The sequence below is a fragment of the Arvicanthis niloticus genome, chromosome 8 (assembly GCF_011762505.2).
Source record: "Arvicanthis niloticus isolate mArvNil1 chromosome 8, mArvNil1.pat.X, whole genome shotgun sequence".
In the NCBI taxonomy this organism is placed as follows: Eukaryota; Metazoa; Chordata; class Mammalia; order Rodentia; family Muridae; genus Arvicanthis; species Arvicanthis niloticus.
The window spans coordinates 55,353,543-55,365,298 of NC_047665.1; the positions used below are offsets into that span (position 1 = coordinate 55,353,543).

The window sequence follows — 11,756 nt, forward strand, 5'->3', positions numbered from 1 at the left end:
CCACAGGATGAGTAACTAACCCAGAAAATCATTATCAGTAAGGAGGGCTATGAGGAGAGAAGACAAATCTCAGCCTAGAAACAGAAATGGTAGCTTCTTATCGCCAAATCAACCAACTTTATTTTATTCTATTTCACGTTCAGCCCTTTGCTGGCAAGACAGAAAGAAAGAAAGAAAACAATGTACCCTAGGGGTTCCTAACCTGCACCTCTTTCCCACACCACCAAACATTTAGGCACTTGGAGGACAGGAGAGTGGTTTCTGGCCACTAATGGAGTGGTTGTTCACTGTGTGCTATCTGAGACGCCCATCATCCTACTTCCTCCACCCACCCCTGGGTTCATGTCCACACCCTGCTCCCCTGGAGTTCATTTTACGGTGAGCGGGGAAGAAGTCTGCTGCCTCCTTGCCTCTCCCACAGCGAACTCCTTCCTTCTTCTTCCCACACACTCAAGGCCCTTTGAGCAGGAAGTAAATCATCTGGCAGATAGGCAGCTCCTGTTCTCTCCTGAACACAAACTCCCTCGAGACGACAAGAGCAGACTGTCATCTACTTGAATGAAGAAGGCGTTTGTGTTAGTATTGTAAATACTAACATGAAGAAGGGAGAGTCGGAGGGAGAAAAACCGATGTTCGTGATAGTCTGGCATAGTCTCTCTTCAATAGCTATAGGTCCTTATAAGTAAAATATGTTTTCTAAGCACAGTCCTGTCCCCCATCCCTCCTTATCCAGTAGCTGGGGTCCTTCTTGACTATGTTGCCTCCTGGAGATTCACCCACCTTCTGCTCTGGCTCCATGCCATACAGGGCTCAGGCAAAGATTTGCTGAACACTTCAACAGTGCTGTGGTCAAAGGAGAGTGGAGGGATTCCTTGCTGAGCCGGCAAGATCTCTCCTGTCTGTTTTTCCCGCCTGTCTTCCCTCCATTCACTAGACAGCAGTCATATTGACAACCTTTCCTCCTCTTAGCCCCACCGTGTCCCCTCCTTCTCTAGGTCACTCCCAAGGGTCTTTCTGCAGAAGGGTTGTCCTTGATCAGGCGCCACCACTATGGCCCACTGCCGTCCACTTCCTTTGTAGCGTGCATCAAAACTATCCAGTGACCTTGCTCCAGCTTCTCTGTTAGTGTTCTTGATGACTCAGTCACAGTTTGAACATGGAACTTGTGTCCATTCTGTATTCTTCCCAGCCTCCAGCAACATCTGCACATACGAGGCACTCAGTCCATAGCTGTGAGTGAGTAAATAATAAGCAAACACTTTGGTGGAATTTCTTCTCCACTCAGGCCTTTCATTTCCAAAAGCAGGTGGTCACCCTGCTTTTATCTGAAGAAAAACCTTCATTCCGTCTGAAAGCTCAGGGAAATGACCAAGTTTAGAAATCCAAGACAGGAAGCACACAGGCAATTTCTACTTTTCATTCACAGAAAACTCTAGGTCCGTGGAAGAAAGGGGTTATGCTTATTTTATTGAGAGCAAAATAGAAGCCTGGTCTGGAGTTAGGTGCAAAATGGAGAAATCAAAAGGGGAAAATGGAAAACTCAGAGCCAGAAGACCAGGTCGGGGGTTTTTGTCGTTGCTCTGTTTGTTTGTTTGTTTGTTTGTTTGGTTGGTTGGTTGGTTGGTTGGTTGGTTAGTGGTTTGGTTTGGTTTGGTTTGGTTTGGTTTGGTTGTTTGGTTTGGTTTGGTTTGGTTTGGTTTGGTTTGGTTTGGTTTGGTTTGGTTTGGTTTGTTTTTTATTCAAAGGTTTTCCCTGCACCTGGATGAAAGAAAGGTGACCGCTGCCGGCCCTGCTGGTGTTTGGCGAGGAAAGTTGCCTTTCACACACAAGAGCTGGCGTCAGCTCAATTAGCAGGCCGGCCTGGTTGCTGCTCTTGGACTCTTGTCTAAACAGGACCTGGCCTTCAGGCAACCACAGGGGCGGGGGCGTCTACGGATGGCAGCCCAATCCTACCAGACCAACGATGATGGGGGAGGACCCTGCTCCTTCTTAAGCTCCAGCCAGTCAAGCCAGGGCTAGAAAGCCAGCCAGACAGCCGCCCCTTGCAGTCTCCACCTGTCTTTACGGAGCTGGGGAGAGGAGCCCAGCCCACAGTTAGTGCTTGGAAGCCTAGACCAGACTGGCCACATCTGCCACATCACCCACGACCTGCTAGCATGGCCGACCAGCTGACTGAGGAGCAAATCGCCGAGTTCAAGGAGGCTTTCTCTCTGTTTGATAAGGATGGGGATGGCTGCATCACCACCCAGGAACTGGGCACTGTCATGCGGTCCCTGGGTCAGAATCCCACAGAGGCTGAGCTCCAAGATATGGTGAATGAAATCGACAAGGATGGAAACGGCACCGTGGACTTCCCGGAGTTCCTGACAATGATGTCCAGGAAGATGAAAGACACTGACAGTGAGGAGGAGATCCGGGAGGCCTTCAGAGTGTTCGACAAGGATGGCAACGGCTATGTCAGCGCAGCCGAGCTGAGGCACGTGATGACCAGGCTGGGGGAGAAGCTGAGCGATGAGGAGGTTGAGGAAATGATCCAGGCAGCAGATACAGACGGTGATGGGCAAGTGAACTATGAGGAGTTTGTTCACATGCTAGTGTCCAAGTGAGGCTGTGCCACAGACTGGTACAGCCAGGTGCACACGAGGCTCCTGGGCTACAAGCTTGGCTGGATAAATAGCTACCCTTATGGTGGTGAGAATCTTAGCCAGGCCTTAGGTGTCTTTCCCTGTTTCCCAGCTTCCTCAGGGCTCTATGGACTGCATCCACAAGTCTGCATTTCATTTTCTGCATCTCCTACTCTGCCAACTTCCCACCAGCTCGTTCTCCTTGACTGAGAATTCCTCCGGCTGAGACAGGCAACACCTCCTCCTAGCCCTCGAGAGCTGAACCAGCATGTCTCATCTCTGCACCAACAATGAGCCAAAGGACCCTCGCCCCTGTTTTGTTTCCGTTGTTTTCTCGTCTCTTCTTTTCTTTTCTTTTTTTCTTTTCTTCTTCCCTCTAACCCCTAGCCCCCTGTTTCCAACAGAAATGATCAATTCCAGGGCATACTTCCGGCAGGAATCTCCATTTATATTGTTGTGTAGGGTGTGTGTGTGTGTGGAGGGGAGACGTTGGCTGTCACCAGCACCCAGCGCTCCGCATCAAGGTGGCCTGTGGCCATCAGTTCATACATCATAGTTCTTGGGCATCTTTGGCTAAAGACTGCATCTGTTGAATTTGGAAAGCGTCTGGGCATGGGGATGAAGGGCAATAGTGGAGATTTTAATGACTGAGGTCAGACTGTCTGGAAATCATCACTTCCCTTCCATGCAGACTTTCCTTGTTCCTTTCTGTCTCAATCAAACCTCTGTGATCCTGGATTTATGCTTGTTTGTTTGTCTGTTTTCTGAGCTGAAAGTAAAGCTGGGGGTCACTGTAACATGTTTGTATTCATCTAGAAGGAAAGAAATTTAAATGCCAGAGAAGGAAGCTGCGGGGAATAAATAAGTAAAATAAGACACCCATGTTTCTAGTTTAATTCCTTTTAACTTCTAACTAAAACATTGTTTCTTAAGTCTAGGAGATAAACTAATCGGCAACCTCTGTGGGTTTTTTGTTTGTTTGGTTTTTGTTTTTGTTTTGTTTCTTGTTGTTGTTGTTTTATGTGTGTGTGTGTGTTTTGTAATACAATAAATTCCTATATTGATGTGTATAGAAAAATCTGGATACAATATATCTCTCATGTAATGACTAAGTCAGTAGCGAAGAACAATTACATCTCAGTAAAGGGCTGGATGCAGAGGGCTCAACTGATAGCCTAGCAAGCATAAAGCCCTGGGTTCTTAAAAATCAACACACAAACTGGGCATGGGGGTGAATACCTGTGTTACCAGCATTGGGGCGGGGGGGGGGATTAGAAGGAGCAGGATCACAAGTTCAGGGTTGTCCTTAGGAGTTAGAGGTCAATTTGTGCTGCAAACCCCAATTTTAGAAAAAGAAAGAAATATCTGTAAAGCTGCTACAAGGCCCAAGTCAAGTACAGTAAAGAAGGACCTCGGGTATTTATTCCTGCTACGTATAGTACAGCTCTCCAGTCATTGTCAAGTACCTGGTACTTAGAAGGCTGTAGAGGGTTAGAAAGTCTAACTGAGAGATAGCTCCAAACAAGGTGCAATAGCAATTCAGAGTAGCTCTGTCCACACTAGCCATACACAGAGGTTAGATCAGGTTGTGCAGAGGCTGAGGGGCCCCTTCAGTCATCCCTTGAGTGCCAAGAGGGGGTGAAGTCAATGCTTTGTGATGTGAACCCTAGAGTGGGGTTCACCAAAAAATGCTGATCATCCTTGACTCCACCTCCCCAATACCTCAGCGTTTCCTATGAGGGTGGGCTAGCTCTGCAGTGAGACAGCCTGGGGTTGCAATCCAGCCTTTCTATTATCTCCATGGCTGTGCCCTTTCATGATATCAAGACCTACACACTATCCTTGCTAAGTGAGAGGTACTTAGTCTGTTTAGGAACTTGCTACCATCCTATAGGGTGGCCACTATTCCTTTGCTTCCTGTCTTACAGTTGAGGAGCTTGAAGGCATATCCTAGGCTTGATCTCCCTCCTGGCTGAGCAAGACCCCTTTGCCTTCACTGTGATGGTAATAGTGGCCTTTCTCCATATTGGCGAGGATTATAACAATGATATTTTTTTTCTTTTCTAGGTTTTTTTTGTACATTTGATTGAACCCAGGGTCTTATACATGCTAAGGAAACTACCACTGAGCTATATTCTCAGGCAATAATTAATATTTTAAAATTTTAATTTATTATTATTCTGTGTGTATGGTGTGTATAGAAGAGTCCATGTGTCATGTGCATACGTGGAGGTCAGAGAACACCCTGGGGGGGGGTCGTTTCTCTCATTCTCCCTATGTGGGTTCCATATGTGGAATTCCCTATGTAGAATGGAACTCAGGTTGTCAGGATTACACATCGGCCCAAGAATAATATTCTCAATACACTCATCATGGAGTAGGTCTCGTACTCATGGAGATTCCTTGATAAATAAACACAGTTAAGGATTCCTCCCGACACCAATAGTCAACAAGGCTTGCCACCCTCAAAAGAGTCCAAGGGTCAAGGGCAGAGAGGGGGCAACAAAAGACTCTTTGTGTCATCTTGCAGAATCCCAGGTAAGAACTGGCTCTGATCCAAGGTCACTATCACGCCTCCCATCAGAAGAGCAGGAGGAAGTTTCAGACTGAGCTAACTAACCTCTGGCTGTGCTAAGAGTCAGAGCTGGCTAGACACTTCCATGTCGTGATTTGGGGATGAGTCTCAGAAGCTTTAGGGACACAGCATGCACAGATGACTGGATAGCAGCTCCCTGGAGTCGCTGGAAGAGAAGAGCTGAGACTGAAGTATGGCTCTGGGTCACAGAGCCATCTGCCAGAAGAGAGCAACGTCCCCGTGTGGGCAAACATAACCCAGGTCTCCACATGCATGGTCAGATATCTCCTAGGTTTTTGAGGCAAGTGAGAAGTGGAAATCTCCAGAGGTCTTTCTGGTCCCTATAGATACCTGGCTGGAGTGTTGACACTGACTTCTAAGTAGTAAGTCATGTGAAGTACTTACAAGCACTAGGACCTACACACACTGCTAAGAGTTTAGCTAGGAGAGGCTCTTTTCGTATTTCCCTGCCAGTTCCCAGCAATGCGGCGAAAGCAGCCCTCCTATTTGTGATCCACACACCGCCCTGAAGCTACTCATACTCATAGTTTTCAAGCCTCAGAGCCTTTCATGCAGAACTTTTCTGCCAGGGCAGGAACTGGCAGGTAAGATGGGAAAACTCCTGCTTGCTCTCAGCCAAGAGTTGACAGGCCCTGAGCATCTCAGCAGGCAGAATGGTAATTAAAACTGGTATGAGGTGGGGGAGAGGGGGCGGCGGTGCTTCCGCCTGTCCTGGAAGCTCTGAGGCATCAAGATCAAAGCCAAGCTAGACCAATGATAAGCTGATTGTATCTGGTCCTGCCCCCTTGGTATTCACTTTCCCAAATACTATTTATTGGAACTGTTTCTGCATCTTCCTGTCCTGAAAACTCGGGGCTATCTAGCAATACGCACCTGCTGCTGGAGCACGTGGCTGGCCCTTCTTTCCAGCCTGTTGGGTTTAGAATGAGGAATGTTGTTGAATCTATATTTCCTGGGGAAATATAACTAGAGTCTATTCACGCCAGAGAGAGCACCAGTGACAGACCAATTCTCAACTTCACCCAAGTCTGGCTTGGTGAGTTTAGAGGTTAGAGTTTAGAAGCACTGGTATGGGAGAGTGAGAATCCCAAGCTTTTCAGGCACATCTCTGAAAAGCACCGTCCCAACATAGAGAACCATTTCCCCATAGCTGCACAGATGGAGACCCTCTCTCTTCCATACATGCCAGCACCTCCTAGGACTATAGCAGGGAGGCAGAATTACATACAGCTAGGAAGAGATGCAGAAAGTAGTCACTGAGATTTCAGATAAGGGTCTATTTGACACCCCTACACACACACACACACACACACACACACACACACACACACACACATATGTAAGCACACACTTTAATGAGAGGACACCACCAGATTCAGTCTTGAAGGTAGCAACAGCTACTGTGTTCATGATGGTGATGGCTGTTTTTCTCAGAGAACTGAGTTCCACCGCAGATATAAAGCCCCAGGCTGCTGCTCGGATCTGCCACTCACTGAAAGAGACTTGATATCTTGAGACTCCCTTGAACTGGCTGGTGAGTCCTAAGCCTTTTACCAAGGCTGGTAATGCCAATCTCTACAGCTAGGCATCAGCTAGTCCAACTCAGTTTACCCAAGACAATGTACCCCATCACACCCACGGTACTCAAGACACATCATTGTACTTCTCACTTCTACAACTTCATTTTCTGCCCCCTTCCCCCCCCCCCCCCCGCACTATGGCTAGAACCTTCAAGGAATCAGCCCTGTCCAGTCAAATATAGCAATGGGGGAAATGCTGTTCTGTTTGTCTGTCTGTCTGTCTGTTTGTTTAAGGAAAGAAGGCAACACACACATTTTTACTTATTTTACTAAAATGTAATCACCATAATTGAGAGTGGGATTTTGTCCCCTGAGGAAAGGAAAAAAGAACTGTGTCTGGATAGCAGGAAGGATCCACCAAACAGTTTGCAGTGGGGGGCGGGGGTGGGCGGCAAGAAAGGATTCCGGCCTGTTTTCTTCTTTGACAGACTCTGGAGCAGGTATCCTATCTCTAACATTCCCCTGCCCCCTCCTTTCAGACACCTAATAACCAGATTTAAACAACCTCCCCTCACCCTCCTCCCTAAAAGGTGCTATCTGACTCCAGCTCTGCAGAACATTCCCTCTATCTTTGGAGGAAAGAATTTATAAATATTACCTCGACTTTCATGTGCTTTCACTGAGCTCCGTCGTAAATCAGGACTCGAGGCTCCCACACTCCCAGATATATAAAGCTCTCCTCTGACTCCTGGGTTTCCAATTTTAAATCAAACACAGGCCAGCCTCACTGGCTCCTGTTTATCCTTACAGATTCCAGAGGCCAGTTCAAAGACTCTAAGAACCAACAGGCTAAAAATGGCCCATCATTCCTGATGGAGAAACATAATATGAAAAGTCACATACTGAACTAAAGTGTCCTATGTAGAATGAAGAAATGGGTGAAAACAATGGCTTGTTTGGTTGATTGGTTGGTTTTAAGGAAGGAAGGGAAAGGTGGAGGGGGAGACAGAGAGAAGTAGATGGGGGAGAGATGTGGGAGAGGGAAGGAAAAATAGAGGAAGAGAGAAAAGAAGGGGAAGGGCAAAATAAAATAATACAGAATCTAAAACAATCTCTGAGAAGGTTTTGGACCCAACCCACATGTCAACCTCTCCATTATCCTGCCTTTCTGATGATTGTTTCCATAGCAACAAGTCCTCAGCTAGAACTCTGAACTAGACAAGGGAATGGAATGTGGTTGATCAGGGAACCACTACAGAAAGGCTCTCCTAAGCCACTCCCATGATGAGGTACAAGTGTGATTGACAGGTGCTGGGTGTGGGATAGGCTAGCTCAGCTTCCTGCTGGAAGAGAAAGGCATTGTAGTGGATGTAACATGGAAGCAATCAATGTCACCTACACACCTTCTCTGGGTCCTTCGCTTCCTCCTAGAGCACTCAGCACTCAGCACGCAGGAGGGCGAAGGAGCTGAGCATTATGTACATGTGGTCGAAAGCTAATGGGACACACTATGAGAGCTGCCATGCCACACCAGAGAAGATGACTGTCGGGGGATGAAGCACAGAAGTCCAACCCCAAGTAGCCTTACCAGTCCACAGGAGACACTCACCTCCCATAGTTACCAACCTAGCTGATTTCATTTACAGCCCACAAAAAGCCCGAAAGACTCCAATCGACAGTTTCCCATGATGGAAGTAGAGCTTTTACTGGGGCACACTGACACAAAGCATCATCACCAAATCCTCAAAATAAGGTGATATGGTAGCTATTTTGATTCATTCATTTTAAAGAAGACTGAGTCTTCGAGACATTAAATAAGTTTCATCAAAGTCTCAAAGTCTTATGTTGGCGTTTGCTCCTGCATCAGACTGGCTCCTACAGTCGTATCCTATACACTGTGCCAAAAAGAAGCCATGAGAACAATCAGCCTGGGAGCAAGTGTAGCAGATCTAAGCAAGGCTGTAAGCTCAAATAAGAGGATGAACAGAGGAGATCTCCACGGTAAAGCCTGAGGTCAGGGAGCTAGAGAAAAGTATAAGCCATGATCATTGTTGTCAAGCAACTGGGAGGCATCTTGGCTTCTCAACTTCCAAAGAAGCTGATTCCTACAAAAATACACATCATGAGGGTCCAGATGATGAGCTTGATCCCATTTCAAGGGAGCTGTTTCTCAAACATTGCATGTTGGAGTCCCAGTAACAACACTATAGAATGTGAGTACATTTGGAGGTAGGGCCTGTGCAGAAGTCACCAAGTTAAAATGAAGTCATTGGAACTAGTCCTAATCCAGTGTTAATGGTATCCTTATAAGCAAGAGAAATTTAGACAAATATGTGCATAAAGAGAAGACATTGTAAAAATGCAAAAAGTTGGCCATCTCTAAGCTGAAGAGAAAAGCTTAGAATAGATTATCCCGTACAGACCTCAGAAGAGAGCCACCCACCCCCACCCAAGGAATCTTGGACATCCAGACTCTAGAAATGTAAAAATACAGTTCTTTTTTATTTCTTTCCTTTTTTAAAAAAGAAAACCAACCTATAGCTCTTGGATACAGCAGCTTCAGAAAACTAACATATTCACTCTAGAAAGAGTTAAGAATATTCATAGTCTATTTTTCTTTATTTTCAGGCCCACAAGGGTGGCTGGAAACTTGTTCTAAAGCCACACTTCCTTCATATGAATCAGGCTCTGATTTCATATGAATAATGCAGAGATTCATAACTTCTAGGATCCAGAGACTATCCAAAGTGAAGGGAAGAAAGGCGTTACCTTACTATGCAGGAAAAAAACAAAAACAAAAAACAAACTTGAGATAAACTCTGACGAAATTGCCCAGACTCTAGATGTCAGGCAGTATCCTAAGAGTGACCCTGATGAGGACCCATTTAGCAACTTTGAGAAAACTTGAGCTCTCTCTGCATCCACCCTTCCGAGGAAGTGCCAGGGTATTTGTGTCTGCTTAGCTCAGACTGCTTGACAGTTTGGAATGTATTCCTTCCATCCCCACATAAACAGGCAACTTGACATTGTGAACACAGGGCTTGAAAATCAGGTTGAGATATAAAATTTAGGTTTATATAGTCTCAGATTTGTACATTATAAAGGTCGTTTGGTTTGGTTCAATGTCCCTTTTTTTTTTTAAGACAAAAAGTTTAAGAGACACAATATCCTTGAGAGATGATTCATCTAGCCATGGTAGAGAGTTCAATGAGGTCATGTCCAGCCCAGTGGTTAATAATTCTTATCCTTAGAAAGCTTTTCCTTTGGCCTTTATGTGACTCTACTTTGGCGACTTTAGCCAACTTTTCTTTTATCCCTTATTCTAGATAGAACCTAGAGCATCCAAAGAGAGAAGAACCCCTTATCTGTGTGCCAGTGTCTGTAGCATTGTAGATGATGATGCTATTATGTCCTACTTCATTTTCTCCAGGCCGGAGAGTATTCACTCCCTCAAGATTGTCTTATACAAGCCATTCTCTGCCCCCCTTACTATACCAGCTGAAGTAAAATTTAACCAATATCCATGGTGAAGGAACTTCTCCCTGTTCTGAACACGGAGTTTTACAGAATAAAACTACTAGTCAACACAGACTTGTGCTCAAATGATATAGCATTTACTTAGCAAATGTTGTTGAGCACTGTATCCACACATGTTAGGCTTTTTTGGAAGACAGGAAAAATAAGGTTCTAGTAGCAATTTTCTCACCGCTATCATGGAGTACCCAGCAAAGTAATGCAATGGGCCATTTGGGCTCATGGTTTGAAGGGATCTCAGTCCATCATGGTGGCAAAGACATGGTAAGAAGGCTTAGTGGCAGCAGGAACATGGGGCAGAGACTTGTTCACTTCTCAGTTGTAGACCTGGACACAGAGAATGTGATTAGCAACACAATCCAGCCATTACCCTCAAAGACTTGCCCCCAATGACCCATCTCTGACAGCCAGACTTACTCACAAAAGATCTCACAGCCTTTCCAAAACAGTGCCACTCTACAGGGACTAGGCATTCAAACACATCGGCCTATGATGAGATACTTCATATTTAAGCAAGAAATAATACAGGCTGCCATGGTAAGAAAGAGGGGGGTGTACACTGGAAGTAGAGAGGAAGATATGCCAGCTCACAAAATGAGAAGGAAGATGCCTGGAAAGAATTGAGAGGTGATTCATAAACTATGTCTTGAAGGCAGCCAAGCAGATGAGGTAGACAGGAATGTTCTAAGCAAGACAACACATGAAAATTCAGAGGCACAGAGCTGCCTCTTTGGATGGTCACTTCCTCCAAATTCTTACTATTTAATTATGATGTTGAGAGTACTGAGAAACTTCCCTTGACTTTCCAATGGCCCTGACTCCAGCCCCAGGCTAGAGTAAAGACTCTCTCTGTATTTTCATACTTTTCATAGACTGAACGCTCCATCCCATTACTGTAATCTGTGTATTTGACATCTTCCTCTTCATGAATCCTTTGCTTCTTTAGTCATCTTCACCGCCAAAAAAAGCAGCAAGAAACCCAGCTTAGAGTTGTTATTAGAAATAAGCCATCTGATTGGGGCAAATAGAGCAACTGAGTATGGTCTGTTTAGAGATGTTAGTGGTGACGATGGTAAGATGGTCGTGTGCAAGGTTAACAGGAGATTGCCTTCCCTTTTGTGGAACTCAGAGGTCCATCCATACTGGAGGCAATGGAGAGTCTTGGATTGGTCGATTTAGGAGAAAGAGAAAACACAATGGTAGCTATTGGGAGATTAAGGGTAGAGGTTGGGGAAGACAATCTAGATAGGACATGTGGGAAATAACCCAAGTAAAAGGCAGAGCCCAGTAGGTTTGGAGCAAGAATATAGCAATAGGTGAAAAATGCCAGAAAGAGAGACAGTATCCAAACATATAAAAAGCTAGGATGTCATGGAGAATTCAGGGAGAGAAGAGGCAAGAAAGACTCAAGCAAATGTCTTGATAGTGTCAATCTCTGGGAGTAAAAATTGAGAAAGGGAAGAGTGTTTTAGTGGTTGGAGA

General features: G+C 45.5%; 1 protein-coding gene across 1 annotated transcript; it reads left to right on the forward strand.

Moving 5' to 3' along the window:
* Positions 1 to 2,001: 2,001 nt before the first annotated feature.
* Positions 2,002 to 3,500, forward strand: Calml3 (calmodulin like 3). Its single transcript, XM_034509563.2, has one exon. The coding sequence runs from the start codon at positions 2,157 to 2,159 to the stop codon at positions 2,604 to 2,606; it is 450 nt and encodes a 149-aa protein (XP_034365454.1). The 5' UTR covers positions 2,002 to 2,156; the 3' UTR covers positions 2,607 to 3,500.
* Positions 3,501 to 11,756: the final 8,256 nt, after the last annotated feature.